Genomic DNA, 24,137 nt, shown 5'->3' with positions numbered 1-24,137 from the left:
TATTAAGCAGGAAAATATAATTATCACCTCTAGCTATTGCTGTTTCTAACATTTTAGCACCTTTCTGGCCTTTTTACTATGCTTGTTTAAGATGTTGAGACCATATTATATGTACAGATTTGTATCCTGCTTGTTTTTGATTTTCAGTATGTTTTATGTCACTGAAGACTTTTCATAAACATCCTTTTAAAAAACTGTGATATTCCGTCATATGAATATGTCACTTTTTAAAGTCATTTCCAAAATTTTAGCAGTTACTTTGTACCTGATTGTTTTGCTATCATAAGTAATCCTGAATTAAATATCTTTTAATATTTTTTTCATGTGTGATTTTCTTCACCTCGGTATGGTTTCTAAAATGAGAATTTCAGATGTAAAAAAATGACCATTTTTAGAGTTTTAAATTTATATTCACATTTCTTTGTGGGACTGTTATGTTGTTTTACATTTCTACCAGCAACATGTGAGAGTGTCCATTTTACAACCTCTTGCCAGTATTTGATGTTATTGTAAAATCTTTGCTAATTTGATAGAAGAAAATGGTACGGGCCAGCTGCGGTGGCTCACACCTGTAATCCCAGCACTTTGGGAGGCTGAGGTGGGCAGATCACGAGGTCAAATCGAGACCATCCTGGCCAACATGATGAAACCCCGTCTCTACTAAAATACAAAAAACTAGCCGGGCGTGGTGGTGTGTGCCTGTAGTCCCAGCTACTTGGGAGGCTGAGGCAGGGGAATCGCTTGAACCTGGGAGGCGGAGGTTGTGGTGAGCCAAGATTGTGCCACTGCAGTCCAGCCTGGCGACAAAGCGAGACTCCGTCTCAAAAAAAAAAAAAAGAAGAAAATGGTATGTTATTGTTATTATTAGCATGTCTGTGATTGCTAGAGAAGTCAAACTTTTTAAAAATGTTTATTAGCTGTTTTCTTTTATTAATTTTCTGTTTATGCCCTATTCTAGAATCTTAGTAGTTTTTGATGAGCTTTTTATCTACTAAGGCTAGTAAGCTTATTAACATTATTTTGCTAGAAGTTAGTACATCTAACAAATACCATTTCCTAGTTCTTTAAATTTTTATTAATTTTTAATATGCTAAAGTTTTAAAGTAAATAGTCACATATTATCAGTGTTATCCTTTGTTATTTCTCCCACTGTTTTTAAGTTTGGGAAGTTCTCTATTAAGAAATCAGGTTGGGCATAGTGGCTCATGCCTGTAGCCTCAGCACACTGGGGAGGCTAAGGTGGGCAGATCGCTTGAGCCCAGGAGTTCGACCAGCCTGGGCAACATGGTGAAACCCTGTCTCTACCAAAAAAAAAAAAAAAAAAAAAAAAAAAATTAGTCAGATGTGGTAGTGTGCATCTGTAGTGCCAGCTACTCAGGAGGCTGAGGCAGGAGGATCTCTTGAGCCTGATATGTTGAGTTTGGAGTGAGCCAAGATCGCGCCACTGCACTCCAGCCTGGTGACAAAGTGAGGCGCTGTTTCAAAAAAAGAAAAGAGAAATTGGATAGGCCGGGGTACAGTGGCTCACACCTGTAATCCTAGCACCTTGGGAGGCCGAGGCAAGTGGATTGCTTGAGCCCAGGAGTTTGAGACCAGCCTGGGCAACATAGCAAAACCTTGTCACTACAAAAAAATTACAAAAATTAGCTAGGCATTGTGGCATGCTCCTGTAGTCCCAGTTACGTGGTAGTCTGGGAGGTAGAAGGATTGCCTGAGCCTGGGAGGTTGAAGCTGCAGTGAGCCATGTTTGCATCACTGCACTCTAGCCTAGGCAACAGAGTGAGAACCCGTCTCAAAAAAAATGAAATCACACATACGTACTGTTTTTCCTCACTGGTTTTTAAGGGTTTAATATGAAGCACAAAATTATTATGATAATAATAATAATTTTACACTTAAGCATTTAGTCCATTTGGAATTTATGTTGTTACTATTTAAAGTTGTAATTTTTTTTTCCCAAATAGCAAACTAATTATTCTAACACCATTAAGTGAGTAATCCTTTCCACTTCATTCTTAATGTAGCTATTTCTACTTTTTATGAAGCTTAATGTCAGCCCAATTCTGTTATTCTAACTAAAATGATAGAGTGCAACATTATGTATAATTATAATGTAACCTAGGTTTCTGTGCTGTTTTACAGATTGAGAGTAGAAATTGACACTCTCAGAAGGAGACCAAAAATCGGTTCTTCATCCCAAAGACCTATTAAACTCAAAGAAGCATCATATTCAAATGATAATCCAATTATTTTGCAGAGTCCTTCTTCAAATGGAACTAAAAAAGACATACATAAATGTGTAGACTTTAAACCTAAAGATATCAAATTGACAAATGCTGGGAGCAAGCTTGACCATGGAATTAAAAGCCTTAGTAGTCCTAAGATTGCCAGTGATGTGAAACCTAAAGCCGAAGGCCAGGGAAGTGAAAATAAATGGTCTCCTTTACTTGTTCAGAGAGAGAAGATGAAAGAACTCAAGAAAGAAAGAAACAGTAAATTTAGAGACAATTCTGAAAAATGTGTCTTAGAGAAATGGAAGAGAAATCAATTTTCTCAGGATTATAACTCCAACAAGATAATTAAGGAACCCTTGGGATCTAAAAGACAGAAGATCAGTTTCAAAATCCCTATAAAATCCCGTGACACCCTCCAGAAACTTGTAGAAGAAAATGTCTTCAACATAGATTCTAATAATTCGAAGACTAAGCAGGAAGAAAGAGAATACCTGGAAAGCTCCCAGGTTTCATTAAATGTGACTAGGCAGAAAACTGAACATTTACTTTCAGATTTCACATATAAGCGGACTGTTCATGAGTGGAAACGAAAACATCATTATGACCATCAAGAAAGTAATGATTCACATTCTAGGGAAAACCTAACCCAGGTAAGGTAGTAAAAAATGAAGAATATAGGTTTTAACTGAGAGTTTATTAATATAGTTAAGTTTTTTCTGTATTTCTATATTTTTTTCTGTTTTTTTTTTGTTGTTGTTGTTTGTTTTTTGTTTTTGAGACAGGGTCTCACTCCGTTGCCCAAGCTGGAGTGCAGTGGCACGATCCTGGCTCACTGCAGCCTTGACCTCCTGGGTTCAAGCAATCCTCCTGCCTCAGCCTCCCTAGTAGCTGGGACTATAGGCACACATCACCGCACTGGGCTAACTTTGGTGTTTTTTGCAGAGATGAGGTTTCACCATGTTGCTTAGGCTGGTCTTGAACTCCTGGGCTGAAGCAGTTCACCCCTGCTCAGCCTCCCAAAATGCAGGGATTACAGACGTGAGCCACTGCACATGGCCTTTTTAGTTGTTTCTATTACTGATGATAATCATAGATGGCTGATTCAAATTTATTCATGAAGATATATGTTGGTTTCTTTATTTTACTCTCTTTAATTCCAACTTTTTTAGGAAGATATTTTGGCAGGTATCAAGGATTCATAATAGAAAGGAATGTGTAAAAATGTGGTGAGAAGCAGTTATAGATAGTCCTTTGAAAAAAGCATTGTATGCTGGAGAACACTCAGGGGACAATATTCTGAATAGTCTTTAAACAGATTATTTTTTTCAGTGTCACCGTGTACCAGGCACCACAATAAAATAGCTTGTAAGAGATAACACAGTTTGTTTTCAGGGACTTATTCAAGTGAAGAGAGACACAAGCAATTTCCTTAAATAGGAAAAGTATAATACCTATCACTTAATAAGAGAATACACAGCAGGGGATTAATATAGCTTTGGTACATCATGAAACAATTAGTTTAGAAAGGTATACTGGAGGGGACTGGATACAATGGCTCACGCCTATAATCCCAGTGTTTTGGGAGGCCCAGGCAGGCAGATTGTCTGAGGCCAGGAATTCAAGACCAGCCTGGGCAACATACCGAGACGGGTCTCAACAAAAACATAAGAATTAGCTGGGTGTGGTGGCGTGAGTCTGTGGTCCCAGCTATTCAGGTGACTGAGGTGGGAGGATCACTTGAGCCCAGGAGCTCAAGGTTATGGTGAGCTGATCATGTAACTGCACTCCAACCTAGGTGACAGAAAGAGACCTTATCTCCAAAAAAAAAAAAAAAAAAAAAGATTTACTGGAGGCTGGAGGGAGTAACATTTAAACAGACCTAAAGAATGAGTCGAAGTTACTTAAGTGGAGGTGAAGTGAGGTAGAATGGGAGAAGCCGGGATATTTTAGGCAGAGGGAGCTACATGAGCAGGGATCTAGGCTAGAAAGCTTGGCACATCTATTTTGCTTTAAAATTATGTAATGTAATTGGCATTTATGGACTACTTTGAGAACCTAATCTCTATAATTTTGTTTCTATGTCAAATAAAGTTACTTATCTTCAAGAGAACTTTCAGAACTGTGGAACCTCGGAATTTTAGAACTTCAGAAATTCTGAAATGTAGAGACCACTGATAAACAGGGATGGTTAAGCCTACCTGCTTTTATTTATTAAGACTGTGGACTGTGGCCAGGCCTGGTGCCTCACACCTGTAATCCCAGCACTTTGGGAGGCCGAGGTGGGCGGATCACGAGGTCAGGAGATCGAGACCATCCTGGCTAACACAGTGAAACCTCATCTCTACTAAAAATACAAAAAATTAGCTGGGCATGGTGGCAGGCACCTGTAGTCCCAGCCACTTGGGAGATTGAGGCAGGAGAATGGCGTGAACCTGGGAGGCGGCCCTCGCAGTGAGCCAAGATCGCGCCACTGCACTCCAGCCTGGGCGACAGAGCAAGACTCCGTCTTAAAAAAAAAAAAAAAAAAAAGACTATGGATTGCAATGGTAAGATATTTCTTACGAAAAATGGAGGAATTATAACTAAGGAGGCCAGAAGAGCTTGGGAATTAGTATTTTTAGTTTAAGTGAACTGGAAGGGGCCCAAAGAGGGCAAGAATTGAGTTTGAATTGAGTTTGTTTTCACTGCTTTCTTAAAGGAAAGAACCTCCAGTTTTTCTTCTTGTGTTATAACCATTTCTCTAGAGTAGAATGAAAGAAAGGAACTTGAAGTTGCCAGTATGTTCAGTGATCATCATTGTGTCATTGCCTGGTTTTCCCATTGTGCTGTACATCTAAGGAATAGCATGAGAAATCTCTGCAGGGCGTTGTATAGTTTCTTTTGGTCTCTATGTAGAATTACTACACTAACCAAAAGAGGTACATAGCAAGAATATTAAGTTGCAGAAGAAGCAGTTTTTCCATGACCACTTTCCAGTTATTGGAATTTAGACTTTTTATAAACTGTTCTCAGATAGCAGCATTATCAGGCTTAAAGTCATTTAGACACAGAAACAGCAAGTAAATATTGTCCTTATCTTGTGTATATTATCTTCAGCATATTATTGACAGCAGATAATCATCTTAATACCCTGTTTGTTTTTATGTTTTACCCACTAATTCCTCAGTAGATAATTATTTTCCTAAAATAATGAGTATACTTTACAAGGAAAATAATTGTATTTTCTTTTTCTGGATTTAGTTATGCTTTCTAAAGGAAAAATAACTCTTTTGTTTCTTAGGTTTTATAGTTCTTTGATATAGACCCCTCTCAAATTGCAAACCTCCCCCTCATTGAAAATTAATGTCCTAGAGATTTATAGTTTATCGGCTACTTTTAAAAACAGCATCACATTTAATTCTTACAAGACTAAAGTAGGAATTCGTTCATTTATCAAACATCTATTAAAGGTACCTAGTGTGTATCAGGCATTTTTCTAGGTACTAGATATTTAGAAATGAGTAAGATGATTGTTAGCCTCAAGAAGTTCCCAGGGAGGCAGACTAGTAAGTAAAAAAATATGATTGTACTATAGTGAAGTAAATACCACAGTCCTACAAATTGGGTGTGATGTTAGTATAAATCTCCGGGTAAGTTAAAGAAGGGCTCACTAAAGTGGTGGTTCTAAAGCCTCATCTCGAAGGACATGTGGGGTGAGGACTAGATGTGCTGTCCAGCTAGGGTAGAGGGCCAGTGTATGTAATGGCACAGAGTTGTAAAACTGCATGGAAGGAAGGTACATGAGCACATAGGTTGTCAGTATGACTAGAGTCAAGATGGGTAGAGAATCTATAGGAAAGGAAGTTGGAGAGAAAGCCAGGGTCTCTAGACAATGGATGATTTCGTATCATGGGAAAGACTGGTTTTTATCTCGTAGATGGAAGAGAGCCACTGAACCACAGTCAGGGAAATAATATAATTGTGTTTTCCATTTGGAATCACTTTGGTAGATAGAACCATTATTATCTTTGTTACGATATTCCCTTTTGTCATTCTCACGAAAGGCTTTATCCCAACCTATGTATTTGATAAGGCATGGTGGGGGAGGCAAACAGTTAAATGCATTAACTTTTCTGGATTGTTCGGTGGTGGAAAATTCATTGTAGTCACTGTAGGTGGCCCATGAATAGAGAGAGCAAAGGGTAATAGTAACCAAAGGAAGAGAATAAAGAGATGTAGAATGTCAAAAGCCACAAGTTCTGATAATAATCTCTGGCTTGTTTGGCACTTCTTAAAGAGAACTTTAAAGATCAGTGAGATTTAAAGTTATATGGAGAAGGGATTATGACTCTCAGGGTCATGGAATAGTAAAACTATAATGAGCCTATGTGTGTGAAGTGTGTTGTTATATCATGTGAAGTTTGATGTTGGGTGGAAGCTGATTTCCCAGTAAAGCATTTAGCCTGAAAGTTCAGGCGGAAGCTGAATTCTCAGTAAAGCATTTCTACGTATGATGTACTTGTTTAAAGAGTGTTTGTGTGGGCGCAGTGGCTCGTGCCTATAATCCCAGCACTTTGGGAGGCTGAGGTGGGCAGATCACTTGGGGTCAGGAGTTTGAGACCAGCTTGGCCAACATGGTGAAGCCCTGTCTCTACTAAAAATACAAAAATTAGCTGGGTATGGTGGCGGGCCTGTAGTCGCAGCTACTTGGGAGGCTGAGGCAGAAGAATCGCTTGAACCTGGGAGGTGGAGGTTGTAGTGACCTGAGATCATGCCACTACACTCCACCCTGGGCAACAGAGCGAGACTCTGTCTCAAAAAAAGAAAAGAAGAGTGTTTGTAGTTCATACCAGAAATAGATTTCCGTAAAGTACATGTTAGTTTGGAGTTACTTTGGAGAATTCTTAGAAGGTTATAATTCATTCGTTCTTTTGCTGAGCTTCCTGTCACCTGTATGTAGGGTCAGGTAGGTCTCATCCACTCAGCAGAAATGCCAGTGGAAAATTGGAATTTGGAGGGAGATTTTCAGACTTTGTTTGAAGACAAAATATAAAACAGAAACCCCTGGTGCTCTAACTACATATAATATAACCGTGCATTGTTCAGCTTTTCTTTTTTAGCCTTATTATAATCCTCAAGTTCCTTCTGTTGTTTTATCATGTCACTTGTAGAAATGACTTAGTTGCTCCTGGATGAAAATTTTTCACCACTGAAGGCCAACTTGTTTACCTTTGCATTCATTATTTCTCTTTTTTTGGGGTGGCATGTAATTTTATTCTTAGAATATAGTATTTTTATGAATCTGTATATGAAGAATTCTACCATGTTTCATGACTTGATAGAATGGGGCTTCTCTATTCTAGGGACAGTTTCTCATCTGGAGGCAATTTTGCCCCTCAGGGGACATTTGGCAATGCCAGGAAACATTTTCAATTGTCAAGATTGAGGTTGGGGCTGGCACTACGGCTCACGCCTGTAATCCCAGTACTTTGGGAAGCTGAGGCGGGTGGATCACTTGAACTCAGGATTTCGAGACCAGCCTGGGCAACATGACAAAACCCCATCTTTACAAAATATACAAAAATTAGCCGGGTGTGTTGTTGTGCCTGTGGTCCCAGCTACTCAGGTGGCTGAGGTGGGAGGATCGCTTGAGTCCAGGAGGTTGAGGCTGTGGTGAACCACAGTTGTGCCATTGCACTCCAGTTTGGGTGACGGAGTGAGACCCTGTCTTTAGAAAAAAAAAAAAAAGTTTGGGAGTAGGGGTAGGTGGGTAGTACTACTGACATTCTGGAGGATAGAGGTCAGTGATACTGCTAACCATCCTGCAATATACAGGGCAACCCCTAAAGTGAATTATCTGACCCTGAAGGTTAATAGTGACAAGGTTGAAAAACCCTATTTAGGTTATGCTTTATTCTTAGCTAATGAAATTACTTTCATTTCAGAGTTTTGAAGCACCATGTTCTTCCGTGTCATCTGAAAGTATCCAGGATGCAGATCAAGAGGTTATTGATATTCTTGTTTACTTTGATATTTTTAATGAAATTAAGTCAAACAGTTCCTACTTTTAATAAAAAATAATGACTGTAGAAACCCTGATAATATGAAAATAACAATGATGTCTCTATTTAAATCAATATGTAGGGTTTTATGAAGTCGTCCAAAACTATTCAGAAAAGTATACTTTAGTACTTTTTACTTTTGTTTCTAGTAAGGTTATCTATTGTGAACAAAGAGCATGAAACCAGTGGCCCACAAGTAATCTGAATTTTGATTTAATATTATGACACTCTCCCTGTTTATGCCTAGGGTTGCCAAAATGCAGTAGGACATTAACATGTTTTTACTTCATTTTAAAAATCATCAATAAGATGAAAACATTATTCAATGAAAATGAGAGTACATGAGTGTTTATCTTTTTACCTGTTGCTTCATTTCCCAACCAGAGTCCCCTGACTGATCTTCATAGAATTTTATGTTGACTTGTCCTAAGTTAAGATGAGATTCGTGGAACACTTTGTAATTGTCTTTTTAAAGACTTTCAGGCAAAGCACCGTGGCTCAAGCCTGTAATCCCAGCACTTTGGGAGGCCAAGGCGGGTGGATTACCCGAGGTCAGGAGTTCGAGACCAGCCTGGCCAACATGTGAAACCCTTTCTCTACTAAAAATACAGAAATTAGCTGGGCATGGTGGTACATGCATGTAATCCCAGCTACTCAGGAGGCTGAGGCAGGAGACTTACTGGAGCCCGGGAGATGGAGGTTGCAGTGAGCCAAGATCATGCCACTGCACTTCAGCCTGGCTGACAGAGCAAGACTGTGTCTCAAAACAAAACAAAAAACTTTCAGACTATGTTAATTGATTTTTATTTATGACAGTCAATTGTATTTTTCTGTTTTGAGGTGCTCCTTGATAGAAGAAAGATGTCTCACCTCTGATCTAAAGCTAGACTGTATTTTCATTTCTTTGTGTCACAATACATCAGAGAAGTATTTCTGTGAAGTGAGAATGGTTTTAAGATCTAGATTTCAGTTTATGATGGTTCATAACAATCTTAGAAATCTCAAGAAGAATGCTTACTGTCAAGGTAAAAAAAATTTGACTCCTAAAATGAAGTGAGGATTGGAATGAGAATGAACTTACTTTAATGTCTAGGTATTTGGCTCTGTGCAAGGAGCTTCACCTAGCTTATTTCATTTATTCCTCACAAAAATCCTAAAGGAAATAGATATTAAAGATTCCTACTTTGTGAATTAACAAACTGAGTCCCAAAGTTGTTAAATAATTTGCTTGCATAGGTTATGGAGGTAAGAAGAAAACTATTTTGAAAACCACGTGTGTGTTTATAAATCTTTATTCTTTTACTATGCTCCTTCAGAGTTTTATAAAATTTTTTCTTTCCATAAACCATCTCAAGTGAATTAATTAAGAATTAATTGCTTTCCTCTCTTGTCAGTCTGCAAAGTAACTCAAAATATTTCACTGGGGTCTTTTACACTTTAGATGCAGATAGTAGAAGAGCTTCATGCTGCACGTGTGGGAAAAAGTGTGGATTTACCTGGAGAGTTAATGAGTATGGAAATTGACTTAGAAGATGATGTACATTCCTCCTCTGGTATACCCTATATGTTGATGTGTATGCTCTCCTATGCTTTCCTAAAAATTAATGTGCCAATATTCAATTTTTATAATATTTAGATGAAAAATGTTAAAATGTGACCACTTGAAATGAATGATTAAGTAATAGTTTATTTTTTAGGTACAGGAATTAGATCCAATATTTGTCTTATTGGTTTTACATATTTCATATTATTGGATAGTTAGATATATTTTCTCTTTTTCTGTCAAGAGGTAGTAATTAGAATTATGAGTTGTCTTTTATTCTTGCTGTTATAACTTTAACAATTTCAATGATGTAAAGCACTGATCAGAAATAATGCAGAATAGCTGGTGCAGTGGCTCATGCCTGTAATTCCAGCATTTTGGAAGGCTGAGATGGGAGGATTGCCTGAACCCAGGAGTTCAAGACCAGCCTGGGCAACATAGTGAGACCTCCTGTCTACAGAAAATAAAGTTAGCTAGGTGTGATGGGATGCGCCTGTAGTCGCAGCTGCTCAGGAGGCTGAGGTGGGAGGATTGCTTGAGCCTGGGAGGTTGAGGCTGCAGTGTGCCAAGATTGTGCCACCGCATTCCAGCCTTGGTGACAGAACAAGACCCTCTCTCTCTCAAAAAAAAAAAAAAAAAAAAAAAAGAAGAAAGAATGCAGATTGCTTGAAGGTATTATATTTATTGATTTCTTATTCATGTTGTGAAATTTTGATCATTTTTTTTTGCTACTGGGAGAAGATAATGATAGAGATTATCCAAAATCTATCAGTGTACTGTTTCAAATTCCATTTTTAAAAATGGCAATGCTGACCGGGCACGGTGGCTCACGCCTGTAATCCCAGCACTTTGGGAGGCCAAGGAGGGTGGATCACCTGAGGTTAGGAGTTCGAGACCAGTCTGGCCAACATAGTGAAACCCCATCTCTACTAAAAATACGAAAAATTAGCTTGGTATGGTGGCCCATGCCTGTATCCCCAGCTACTCAGGAGGCTGAGGCAGGAGAATGGCTTGAACCTGGGAAGCAGAGGTTGCAGTGAGCCAAGATTGAGCCACTGCATTCCAGTCTGGGCAACAAGAGCAAAAATCCATCTCAAAAAAAAAAAAAAAAAGTAATGCTACCTTACATTCACATTGCAGTTTTCATCTTTCAAGTGTTTTCCTATGTATTATCTGATCCTCAAAATGGTCCTATGCAATAACAATGCTAGAATTATTATGTATTTTCTTTTTTTGTTTGTTTGTGGGTTTTTCTTTTGTTTTTGTTTTTTTGAGACGGAGTCTCCCTCTGTTATCCAGGCTGGAATTGGAGCTATCTCCACTCACTGCAACCTGTGCCTCCCAGGTTCAAGCAATTCTCCTGCCTCAGCCTCCCAAGTAGCTGGGACTACAGGCGTGTGCCACCATGCCTGGCTAATTTTTAGTAGAGATGGAGTTCCACTGTGTTGGCCAGGCTGATCTCGAACTCCTGACCTCAGGTGATTGGCCCGCCTCGGCCTCTCAAAGTGCTGGGATTACGGGCGTGAGCCACCCCGCCCAGCATGTATTTTCTTTTACACATATTCATCTTTCAATTATATTCACTCAGGATATGTTAAAATTAGCTTATAATTACTAAGTGCACAACTACCGGTGATCCATGACAGAAGTTAGAAACATAATTACTCCCCAGGCAAGTCAGTTCATAATTTAAAATCCACCTACAAGCAATTTATAGTATTCTACTGGTGGGTGATTAAACATTGATTACTATTCTTTCTCTTAAGAATCGAAGTAAAAGCAATTTTGTTTTTATTGTCTAAAGGACTTCTCTTAAGAATGCTCTCAAAAACATTCTCCATGGCTGGTTTTTCACAGTCTTGGCCCCAGGTTTCCCGTGTATTTCTGCTTTGCCAACCCTTACCTTCTCTGCCCACTTTGACTTAGACGATTCTGCACCCCACTCCCACTCCAAACAGGGGTTGCTATTCCTATCGAGAGGACCTTAATTGATTGGGGAGAAATTTACTTGGCAACAAGGATACGGGCCGGATAGATATCAGCTTGAGAGTCTAGCCAACTGTGTAAATCTCTGATACGGTTAACAAGACAAAGAGGCGTTTTAAATTTAATTGAATTTTCAATGCTTCTGTAATATCAAAATTTTAGTCATTATATAAGTCTGTTATCAAGTGTCATGAAATATTTGCTCTTTTTCTTTAGCAAATAATACTTCAGACAGAAAGCTTCTAATTGTTATTGACACAAATATTCTGATGAATCATCTCAAATTTGTTAGAATTTTGAAGACAACAGAAGTACCAGGTATTTACAGAACATATTTAAAGATTCTGATTTTCTTCCTTAAGTTGATATTTTATATTAACAATGATGTGGCTTTTTTTGCCATGAACATGTCTCCATTTAGATATGCTATATATTAAGCATATTCAGTGTTATAAGTTTATAAAAGCCTTTACAGGTTAAACTAGCAATCTGAACTCACTCTTTTTTTGATCTCCAAGAGTAATTATTTTTTTAACATTCTTTTGACACGTTATTTTCTTTTTAATTTCCATTTTATAATATATTGTCTCTCAATTTATTGTGAATTTCTTAAAGGTAGGGACTTTGTGCTTTAAAACTTTCACCTCTTGGACAGCAATTCCATTTAGTAGCTCAATAAATGTTTGTTAAATTCTAAGAAATCTTTTTATTTTTTAGGTTTTGACAAACTTGTGTTAATAATTCCCTGGGTCGTTATGCAAGAGCTAGATCGTATGAAGGAAGGAAAACTACTAAAACGTGCCCAGCACAAAGCTATACCTGCAGTTCATTTCATCAATGACAGTCTCAAAAATCAAGATAGAAAGCTATGGGGTCAGTCAATACAACTTGCATCCCAAAAACATTGTAAGTATTGTTCTCTCAGAGTGCCTCCTGATTAATACTTGTTTGGGTGCAGACTCATTATTGGAGGGAAATGGTGCAAAACTTTTAAAACATTTAAACCCATTGGAATGTGAAATGGAAGGGGCATTGTGATGGTTTGTGGCTTAGTTTAGGAGTCTTTGACTTTTATTTTTCTGCTTCTCCTAGACGTTTTTACATTATGTCTATATTTCACAGATAGTGACTGTATAGTTGTGTATGCATAATTATCTATATCCCAGAACCTTGGACTCCTTTTTTAAAAATACCGTTGCTGAGTGATGAAGTCTGTAAGTGATCTAGGTTTCTAGTCTGTTAATATCACCATATGCAGTTAATGTACTGTGGAGACGATGTTGCTTTCCTGTGGTTTGTCAGAATCAGTAATAATGAATGAGGTGTTTTTACAATAAAGTAGTGTATAGATTTTCCCCTCATTTAATTTTTTTCAATATTAGTTTCTATTAAGTCATTTAAAAAATTGCTTTAGTCTTAGAAGCTAAGGATGTTCTTTATGTTTTATATAATTTGCTGGAAAAATATCTATATATAAAGGAACACTTATTTCTGTGGAGTTTATACATATATATTTAGAAGACTTATTTCATTCTTTCAGAACTTGTTTCTTCCCAGCTCAGAATTATTTATATATGTAAGCTTACATTATTTTAAATACCACGGATTTGTACTGTCCACTGCACCCATATTCACCATAAGATTTGAAAGAATTCATCTTAAGAGGAATCCAATTATGGTATTAACTATGAGAAGGCTTTAAAAGCCATGATTAGATTCATCTTAAGATGAATTACTTTAGTCGAAAATTTTTGTTTAGTCTTAAAATTTTGAAGAAAAAGGGTCTCTACCATTCATTCATTGTCTAAACAAATATTTATTAGTTCTTAGTATATTCCAGATATAATGCTTATGAATTTTGAGTGAAGATGGTCCATGTCAAGTAGCTTTAGTTGACTATAATTTTAGCCTTGTCCTTAACTATTTGCAAAATTATATTTATTTGATATAGTATTGATCTATTATAGTGAGAGGAACATAGGATTTGAAATACGATCAACCTGGGTTTACAGCATAACCTGGGGAAAGTTAAAGGTGAAGAAACTGAATAAATGAAATGAGAGGAAATAAATTCCACGTCATAAAATGGTTGTGAAGATTGGTTGAGTTAATATATTAAACTAATAGCTTATGGTTCAGAATAGGCAGTAATTCTCTTGTGTCCTCATTATATGAAAAGCTTATGCAGATTGATAAGACTCATCTATCTTTTTTTTAATATCTGATTTATTTTTATCACTTCTAAGTTTAGAAAGTTACTCTCTCCCAACCCACTAGGAAGATTCACAGCACTGCATGGCTTTAAGACTATGAATTGGTAACTTTGTAGAAGAGCAGTATTTAGCAATGTGCTTGAATAAGCCTAAGGATAATAATTGTCTTTCTAGAAATGTATCCAAAAAAAGTGAGAGATGCAGGCAGTGATTTATATAAATAGTGTTCATTATAGCATTATTTATGTAACAAAAAAATTAGAATCAACCTGTATAACATTTGGAGAAGTTACATACATTGCTATAGCCACAGGAGGGGACACTATATTTGGAAAAACATTAATGACATATAATTTTAAATAAAAACAAACATAAGATTAAAAAATATGTGAAGTATAATTCTAAATTTATTTAATTATATACTGATTAATGATGAATAGAGGTGATATTTACCTGATGGGTTTATCAGTTATTTTAATTTTCTTTATATTTTCTGTATTTTCCAGATTTTTAATTACCTTTTTTTTTTTTAAGATGGAGTCTCGCTCCCGTCACGCAGGCTGGAGTGCAGTGGCATGATCTCAGCTCACTGCAACCTCCACCTCCCGGGTTCAAGTGATTCTCCTTCCTCAGCCTCCCAAGTAGCTGGGATTACAGGTTTGCCCCACCATGCCTGGCTAATTTTTGTATTTTTAGTAGAGATAGGGTTTCACCATGTTGGCCAGGCTGGTCTCTAACTCCTGACCTTAGGTGATCCACCCGCCTTGGCCTCCCAAAGTGCTAAGATTACAGGCGTGAGCCACCGCGCCCAGCTTTTTTTTTTTTTTTTTTTTTTTTAAAGAGTCTTCGTTTGTCACCCAGGCTGGAGTGCAATGGTGTAATCTTAGCTCACTGCAACCTCCACCTCCTAGCTCCACCTTCAAGAGCTTCTCGTGCCTCAGCCTCCTAGAGTAGCTGAGATTACAGGTGTGAGCCACCATACCCAGCTGATTTTTGTATTTTTAGTAGAGATGGGGTTTTGTCATGTTGGCCAGGCTGGTCTCGAACTCCTGACCTCAGGTGATCCACCTGCCTCAGCCTCCCTCGGCTTACAGGCGTGAGCCACGGTGCCTGGCTAATAAAATTATATATTTTTTATAATAAGGTAAAAATAATTAAAGGTAATAAATAGTTATCTGCCACTCCCCCAATCAGACATTTGTTCTGTATTTTTATATTTTTCATTGTATTTTTATTGATTCATTTGTTTGCCAAGTATTTGTACCAGACACTGTTCCAAGTGTTGGCCCTGTAACAGTGAATAAGAAAGATAAACCCTACTGTTGAGGAGGTTAAATTCTATTAGATATTAAACATCTTAATAACTATGATTTATATAGAATTTATTTATTCTGTATGTGAGTGAGGTCATTGATGTTGAGGTGCCATTTAAGCTGAATCTTTCTAAATTTTTTTTTATTTTTTTGAGATGGAGTTTTGCTCTTGTTGCCCAGGCTGGAGTGCAATGGCGTGATCTCAGCTCACTGCAATCTCTTGCCTCCCGGCCTCAAGTGTGCGATTCTACTGCCTCAGCCTCCTGAGTAGCTGGGATTACAGGCATGTGCCACCATGCCCGGCTAATTTTTTAAGATATTTTTAGTAGAGATGGGGTTTCACCATGTTGGTCAGGCTGGTCTCGATCTCCTGACCTCAGGTGATCTGCCTGCCTCGGCTTCCCAGAGTGCTGGGATTACAGGTGTGAGCCACCGCGCCTTGCCAAGCTGAATCTTAAGTAATAAATACATGGTACTTTTAAGCATTCACTATTGCCATACACTGGGCTAAATACTTTATATACATTTTCATTTACTCCTCATGATTAAAAACTTCACCCAAGGATACATACCTAGTAAGTGGGAAAACAAGGATACATAACCAGACTGGTCTGTTTCCGGAGTCTTTATTTTGTTCATTTTATTTTGTTCACATGTACAGGTGCTCAAAAGTATTTATTAAATAACTAAAGATTTCATGAATAGTCTTACAGTTGATTTTTCTGCTCCATATATCTTAGAAAAAGTGGTATTACTGATAATCTTGAGTTTGATACTGTTACAGCAGTGCACTGTTACTTTTAAGCCTCCTTTTATCTGCTGAATTGAATTGTTTAACTAATGATTTTGAGTTACACATTTTGCATTATTCATGGCATTTACCCTCTGAATTTAAGGAAAATTGACTACTGTGATATATGTCTGTCTGGCTCACTGGTCATCTGATCAAGAAATTTAATCACATCTTCCTCACACTCATGTCCTGACATAGTTGAGCTCTGTCTAGATTTCACCAATATGAACTCCTAAAGAGTTTGTCTTTGCATATCCATCTGCTTAGCATGGCACAAATTAAGCCGTATATAAGTATTTATTGCATGAACGAATGAGTTTTCTAATTTGAAGGATTAGAGGACTAAGTAATATAGGCCAGAAGTTGAGAGAAAAATGATTATAAACTGGGAATAAGGTTGAGATGAATTGGCTGGTATGTCTTAAATTTTAATGTATAAGAGACAGGCCAAGACCTTAAATTATGATCTGGGTCCAGGCTTCAAAGATTCTTACCCAGAAATATATTTGGGGTATGGTCCTGCGTTCTGTGTTATTAATAAGTCTAGGGAGTTCTCAGGTAGGTAGTTTATGGACTTGTGGGAAACATTATCTTTGGTCCAATTTCTACACGTTACATTATTATTATTATTTTATTCTTAATTTTTTTAGAGACAAGGTCTCACCTTGTCACCCAGGCTGGAGTGCAGTGGCACGATCATAGCTCACTGTAGGCTTGAACTCCTGAGCTCAAGTGGTCCTCCCTCCTCGGCCTCCTGAGTAGCTGGGACTATATGACTACAGGAGTGTGCCACCGAGCCTGGATAATTTTCTTGTTTTTTTTGTAGAGGCAGAGTCTCGCCATGTTGCCCAGGCTGATCTTGGAATCCTGACTTTAAGCAATCCCACTGCCTCAGCCTCTCAAAATGTTGGGATCACAGGCACCACCCACCTGGCCTGCATTAATTTTATAAAAACTGAATTTTTGCTACATGTTTTGAGGCTTAGAGAATGCCAGAGGGTACCCTGTCAGCAGCTGATTAACATTTGTTAGGAATTACTTCTTGTGTTACCTTCCTAGGGCCCATATTTCTTTCTCCTGTATACCTCTAATTGCATTGCTTTAGAGATTAAGGAAGAGCACACACAGGAAACTAGTTTAGCTGCGGTAGAACAGTTGCTTATTAGTTCACAGACTTCTTAAGCTGAGAAAATGTTAAGTTACTTATAATCTGTAAGTGACTGAATTGATATTAGGATTCGTGGTTTTTGGTTTCTAGTCTGACATTTTAGCCTTCTGATCACATTTCTTTCCTTTGAGTTTACTAATAGCCATATCCTAGACCATTTTAATAGCGAACTAACCACATTAAATCCACAACTGTATGCTATGTAAATTCTAGGTTCAGAGTTTTAAAAAAATTATTTTCTTGTCTTTTTATGTAAAAAGTTTTCTTTCTTTTATACGTACATAAATATATATGAAATACATATATTTCTTATATATGTATATATAAATACATATATACTTTTTTTTTTTTGAGGTGGAGTCTCACTCTGTTGCCCAGCCTGGAGTGCAGTGGCGGGATCTCAGCTCACTGCAACCTCTGCCTCCCAGGTTCAACTGATTCTCCTGCCTCAGATTCCCAGTAGCTGGGATTACAGGCACCTGTCACAACGCCTGGCTAATTTTTGTATTTTTAGTAGAGACGGGGTTTTACCATGTTAGCCAGGCCGGTCTCGAACTCCTGACCTCAAGTGATCTGCACACCTCGGCCTCCCAAAGTGCTGGGATTACAGGCGTGAGCCACTGTGCCCAGCTGAGATGTATTTTTTAATAGAGTTTTTGAGAGTAGTTTTAGTTTCACGGGAAAATTGCACAAAAGACATCAAGATTTCCCACATACTTCCTGCCCCCACACAAGCATAGCTTCCCCATTATCAGTATCCTTCACTGGAGTGGGACCTTTGTTATAGTTGATGAACCTCCATTTGACATCATTATCACTCTGAGTACATAGTTTACATTAGGTTCACTCTTGGTGTTGTACACTCTGTGGATTTGGACAAATGTATAATGACGTGTGTCCACCATCATAGTATCATACCTTAACTACCTTAAATCTCTTAGATATTTTTGTTTTGTAAATACAGCCTAGATTATTTCTGTGGCACCCACATTTCTAGTGTACTTACTGACTGTTGCCTTTACTAAATTTGCAGATGGATTGAGTGATGAGAACAATGATGATCGAGTACTAAAATGCTGTCTCCAGCACCAGGAATTATTCCCTTGTTCTTTTGTTATTCTGTGCACGTGAGTTTCATAGTCATTTGACTTTTTATTTTTAAAAAATAAACCAAATAATTAAAAAAAATCATACGGTATCCAGCATACCAAGGATCAAAAACATACATAATTTTCCAAATCTGCCAGTAAGCATACCCACTTGTATCTGACAGTCTTATAATGTGTGAGCACTAGAGGAATGAGATCTCAACTAGATGAAGTTTCATTTCAGTTTAATTTTTATACGATTCAGAAAACTTGAAAAAGCAGGGGAAAAGGCAACTTAATATCCCTCCAAAATTGTTTAAAAATCAGAATCTGACAGGATGAGACAAGAAATTTATTTACTTACATATTGGTGAGGTGGAGATAAGGTAGTTTATGTTGGAGTTGTGTGCTGGGTGCCTATTACAGAGTTAGACTGCCTGGCTTGGAGTCCTGATCTATCATTTATCAGCATTGTGACCCTGGACAAGTTGCTTAACTTAGTTTCCTCATGTGAAATAAACAGGAATAATAATATTACCTGCCTCATGAGATTATTGTATTTAATCTGTTAATATATGTAAATGACTTAGAATAGTGCCTAATATATAGTAAGATCTCAGTAAGTTTTCTCCCTCCTTCTCCCTTCCCCCTGCTTCTTCCCTCCCTACTAATATTTCCATAACTTAGTTCAAAGATAAAACTAAGATAATGCTAAACAAAATTTTATTCATCATGTATGAGAAAAGGTTCTGAAGGGACAGAAGAGCAATTTTAATTTGCAGTTTTTTTTTAATCAGTCTACATCATGCTTTGAAACTTGCAGTTTTAATCTGTATTTTATTCACTGCAAAATGGAGTTTTTACAGTTTCATGATCATGCTCAAATTCTTTCTGTGAAATGGAGCTACTATAGAAATCGTTAGCCCTGACATGTTTCTTGGAAACATTCTAGTCAGTGTTATTATTTTAGCTATCTTCAAAGATAATGTGATTCCTTTTGCTATTAAAGGGAATATTGGAGCTTTCTATCTATGAGTTTTAAATTATATTTTGATCTAGGACATATTACTTTGGAGTTTGTTGAAGGCTGAAATAGAATTAATAATATATAAATCATTTTGAATTTGAGATAAATTCGAGAAGTAATTCTTTGTTATGTAATTATTTTTTTAGTTCAGCTTAGAATGAAAATTAAATTGACAAAACTTTATCTAAATTCTCCATTATTTGTACATTCACTGCTTTTTTTGGGATTAACAGATATACTATTTTTTAGCGACTGAAAATTTATAGCCAAACGTTGCTTTTAATTCTGACATAGTCGTGTTCAAAGTGGTGAGCCTGTTTTTCTCTCTCTCTTTTTTTGGTTGGTTTGTATGCATTTTCTTTAAATAGTGATAATCCTGTGTATTGTATAAGTCATACCTACTATTGTGAGGACATATTTATATTACTTAAAATGGATGATGATAATGTCAATTGATAGTGATAGTAATCAGAAAAACTTTTATAACACTTATATACTATGCATCATTCTAAGTGCTTACATTTACAATCATAAGTCTGGACCAGCAATACAATTAATATCTCCAATCCATATTGCTTTTCTAAACTCCAGGCTAATATATTCAACTATTTATTTGATATCTCTTGGATGTTTCATAGACATCTGAAACCTATCATCTCCATAAATGAACTCTTGAGTTTTTCTTCTCAACTCTTCTACACCTGAATAAAAAGGGTCACCTCCTACCCATTTGCTAAAGCCAGAAACCAGGGAGTAAATTTTGATACCTGCCTTTTCTTCATGATCTATATACAGTGAATTAGCCAGTCCTGTGTGGTCTTCTTTAATTGTATTTTTTAGAAACAGGGTCTTGCTATGTTGCCCAGGCTGGTCTCAAACTCCTGGGCTCAAGTGATCCTCCTTCCTCAGCCCCTGAGTAGCTGAGGAAATGCACAAATCTAAACTATACAATGTTGACAAATGGATGCACTGGTGTAGCTCACATCCTGTTAATATAGAGAACACGTCTATAATGCCTCTCTTTTTTGTTTTTGTTTTTTTTTTTTTTTTTTTGAGACAGAGTCTCACTCTGTCACCCAGGCTGGAGTACAGTGGCGCCATCTCGGCTAACTGCAGTCTCTGCCTCTTGGGTTCAAGCGATTCTCCTGTCTCAGCCTCCCAAGAAGCTGGGATTACAGGTGAGTGCCACCACGCCTGACTAATTTTTGTATTTTTAGTAGAGATGGGGTTTCGCCATATTGGTCAGGCTGGTCTCAAACTCCTGACCTCAGATGATCCGGCCACCTCGGCCTCCCAAAGTGCTGGAATTACATGTATGAGCCACCGCGCCTGGCCCAGAAAGTACTCTCTTGCCTTTTTGTGCTCTTTTTTTCTTGTTTCTTAAGGTGGAAACTTAGATCACTTATTTGGTACCGCTATAACTGTCCTCTAAGCACTTCTGCAGTTGTATCCCACAAATTTTAATATGTTGTGTTTTCATTTTCGTTCTATTCAATATACTTTATAATTTCCCTTGTGACTCTTTCTCTGACCCATAGGTTATTTAGATGTTTGTTGCCTAATTCTAAGTATTTGCAAAATTTTCAGATACTTGTTTTGTTTTTTTTACTGAATTGTAGTTTAATTTCTTTGTGAATTGAGAACATAATTTACATGATTTCTGTTCTTTTAAATTTGTTAAAGTTTGTTTTGTGGCTAAGAATATGGTCTGTTTTAGTGAACGTTTTCTGTGTATTTGAACAGAATGTGTATTCTGCCCTTATGGGTGGAGTATTCTATAAATTTCAATTAGGTCAGGTTGGTTGATAGTATTCTTCAGGTCTTCTATAACCTTACTGGCCTACTTTTTCTTTTCTTTTTTTTTTTTTTTTCCTGAGATGGAGTCTCACTCGGTCGCCCAGGCTGTAGTGAAGTGGTGCAATCTTGGCTCACTGCAGCCTCTGCCTCCCGGGTTCAAGCAATTCTCCTGCCTTAGCCTCCAGAGTAGCTGGGACTACAGTTGTAGGCTGCCATGCCTGGATAATTTTTGTATTTTTAGTAGAGACAGGGTTTCACCATGTTGGCCAGGATGATCTTGATCTCCTGACCTCGTGATCCTCCCGCCTTGGCCTCCCAAAGTGCTGGGATTACAGGCATGAGCCACCTTGCCAAGGCTGGTTGCCTACTTTTTCTGTGATCACTGTGAAAGGAGTATTGAAGTCTCCAACTGTAATTGTGGATTTGTCTATTTCTCCTTTCAGTTCTATTTGTTTTGCTTCGTGTATTGTGAAAGCCACTGAAGCTATGGCTTTCTGTTGTGGTAAAGGCATTGATGAATTGGAGAATTCCCTCAGGCAAAAAGATAGAAACTTGTAGTGAGATGCATATACATCTAAGATTGTTTATGCTTGTCTTCTTGGAGAATTGCTTCTTTTATAATTATATAATGTCCTTTTTAGTTCTGACATCATTCCTGGTTCTAAAGTCTTCTTTGTCTAGTATGAATGCAACTATTCCAGCTTTCTTTTGCTTAATATTTATGTGGTGTATCTTTTTGTATCCTTTTACTTTTAGCCCCTCTACGCCTGTATATTTAAAGTAAGTTTCTTGTAGACATCATATAGTTGGTTCTTTTTTGACCAATCTGACAATTTCTGTCTTTTAACTGTTAAGTTTAGACCATACACATTTAATTTGTTGGATTAAAATCTACCATTTTGCAAATAATTTTCTATTTGTTTTGTTCCATCTGTGCTTTTCTTCCTTTTTCTCTTTTCGATTAATTGTGCATTTTTAATGATACCATTTTGTCCCCATTATTTACTTATTTATACTTTTTTGAAAAAACTTCTTATGGTTGTTTTAGTGTTTACAATATACATCTTTACTTATTAAAGTCTACCTTCAAATATTATACTGCTTCACAGGTACCATAAGGATATTGCTGTTGTATATATTGTCCCATAGCTCTTGGATACTTAAAAAAAAAAAGTCTTTTATTATCTTTTTGTTTCAGTTTGGGTACTTTCTTTTGACTTCCCTTCAAGTTTGTTGATTCTTTCCTTGCCTTTGTCAAATCTATTGACAAGCCTGTTCAAGGCATTCTGCATTTTTGTTACTGTGTTTTTTATTGCTAGCATTTCCATTTTATTCTTATGGTTTTCATCTCTGTGAAACTGCTTGATTTCCCTTTCACCTTTTCCATTAGAACCTTTAACATATTAATAAAAATTACTTTAAATTTGCTGTCAGATAACTTCAGTATCTGTGTTGTATTCAAGTCTACTTCTGTTGATTACTTTGACTCTTGGCAGTATGTTGTTTTTCTCTGGGCATACTTTATATGCAGATTTTGGGGCTCACTTGCTCTGTGGTTTCTTTTCTTCAGTTTCTCCCTTAACTTTCTTTTTATTATTATTATTATACTTTCAGTTCTGGGATACATATGCAGAACGTGCAGGTTTGTTACATAGGTATACACGTGCCATGGTGATTTGCTGCACCCATCAACCTGTCATCTGCATTAAGTATTTCTCCTAATGCTATCCTTCCCCTATCCCTCAACCACCCGACAGGCCCCGGTGTGTGGTGTTCCCCTCCCTGTGTCCATGTGTTCTCATTGTTCAACTCCCACTTAAGAGTGAGGACATGCAGTGTGTGGTTTTCTGTTCCTGTGTTAGTTTGCTGAGGATGATGGCTTCCAGTGTCATCCATGTCCCTGCAAAGGACATGAACTCATCTTTTTTTACGGCTGCATAGTATTCCATGGTGTATATGTGCCACATTTTCTTAATCCAGTCTATCACTGATGGACATTTGGGTTGGTTCCAAGTCTTTGCTATTGTGAATAGTGCCGCAATAAACATATGTGTGCATGTGTCTTTATAGTAGCATGACTTATAATCCTTTGGGTATGTACCCAGTAATGGGATGGCTGGGTCAAATGGTATTTCTGGTTCTAGATGCATGAGGAATCGCCACACTGTTTTCCACAGTGGTGAACTAATTTACACTCCCACCAACAGTGTGAAAGTGTTCCTATTTCTCCACATTCTCTCCAGCATCTGTTGTTTCTTGACTTTTTAATGATTGCCATTCTAACTGGCATGAGATGGTATCTCATTGTGGTTTTGATTTGCATTTCTCTAATGACCAGTAATGATGAGCCTTTTTCCATGTGTTTGTTGACGCATAAACGTCTTCTTTTAAGAAGTGTCTGTTCATATCATTTGCCCACTTGTTGATGGGGTTGTTTTTTTCTTGTAAATTTGTTTAAGGTCTTTGTCGATTCTGGATATTAGCCCTTTGTCAAATGATAGGTTGCAAAAATTTTCTCACATTCTGTAGGTTGCTTGTTAACCCTGATGGTAGTTTCTTTTGCTGTGCAGAAGCTCTTTAGTTTAATTAGATCCCATTTGTCAGTTTTGGCTTTTGTTGCCATTGCTTTTGGTGTTTTAGTCATGAAGTCTTTGCCCATGCCTATGTCCTGAATGGTATTGCCTAGGTTTTCTTCTAGGGTTTTTATGGTTTTAGGTCTTACGTTTAAGTTTTTAATCCATCTTGAGTTAATTTTTGTGTAAGGTGTAAGGAAGGGTTCCAGTTTCAGTCTTCTGCATATGGCTAGCCAGTTTTCCCAACACCATTTATTATATAGGGAATCCTTTCCCCATTGCTTGTTTTTGTCAGGTTTGTCAAAGATCACATGGTTGTAGATGTTATTTCTGAGGCCTCTGTTCTGTTCCATTGGTCTAT

At 37.4% G+C, this 24,137-nt stretch overlaps 1 protein-coding gene across 35 annotated transcripts in view; it reads left to right on the top strand.

Moving 5' to 3' along the window:
• Positions 1–24,137, top strand: part of SWT1 (SWT1 RNA endoribonuclease homolog) — a 135,979-nt gene that overhangs the window by 15,207 nt on the left and 96,635 nt on the right. For 15 of the 35 annotated variants that reach the window (XM_513044.8, XM_063794680.1, XM_024350566.3 and 12 more), the window contains exons 5-10: positions 2,143–2,884; positions 8,159–8,218; positions 9,717–9,828; positions 12,021–12,122; positions 12,522–12,710; positions 18,325–18,418. In XM_513044.8, the coding sequence (XP_513044.5) occupies positions 2,143–2,884; positions 8,159–8,218; positions 9,717–9,828; positions 12,021–12,122; positions 12,522–12,710; positions 18,325–18,418 (1,299 nt within the window). Of the gene's footprint in view, positions 1–533; positions 848–2,142; positions 2,885–8,158; positions 8,219–9,716; positions 9,850–12,020; positions 12,123–12,521; positions 12,711–18,324; positions 18,419–24,137 lie in introns of all 35 variants that reach the window. The other 20 variants (XM_054673589.2, XM_063794666.1, XM_009439642.5 and 17 more) reach the window with 5 other exon arrangements.

Source organism: Pan troglodytes, chromosome 1 (assembly GCF_028858775.2).
Source record: "Pan troglodytes isolate AG18354 chromosome 1, NHGRI_mPanTro3-v2.0_pri, whole genome shotgun sequence".
NCBI lineage: Eukaryota > Metazoa > Chordata > Mammalia > Primates > Hominidae > Pan > Pan troglodytes.
The sequence above is the reverse complement of the archived record's forward strand: the minus strand, read 5'-3'. Positions and strand labels throughout refer to the sequence as shown.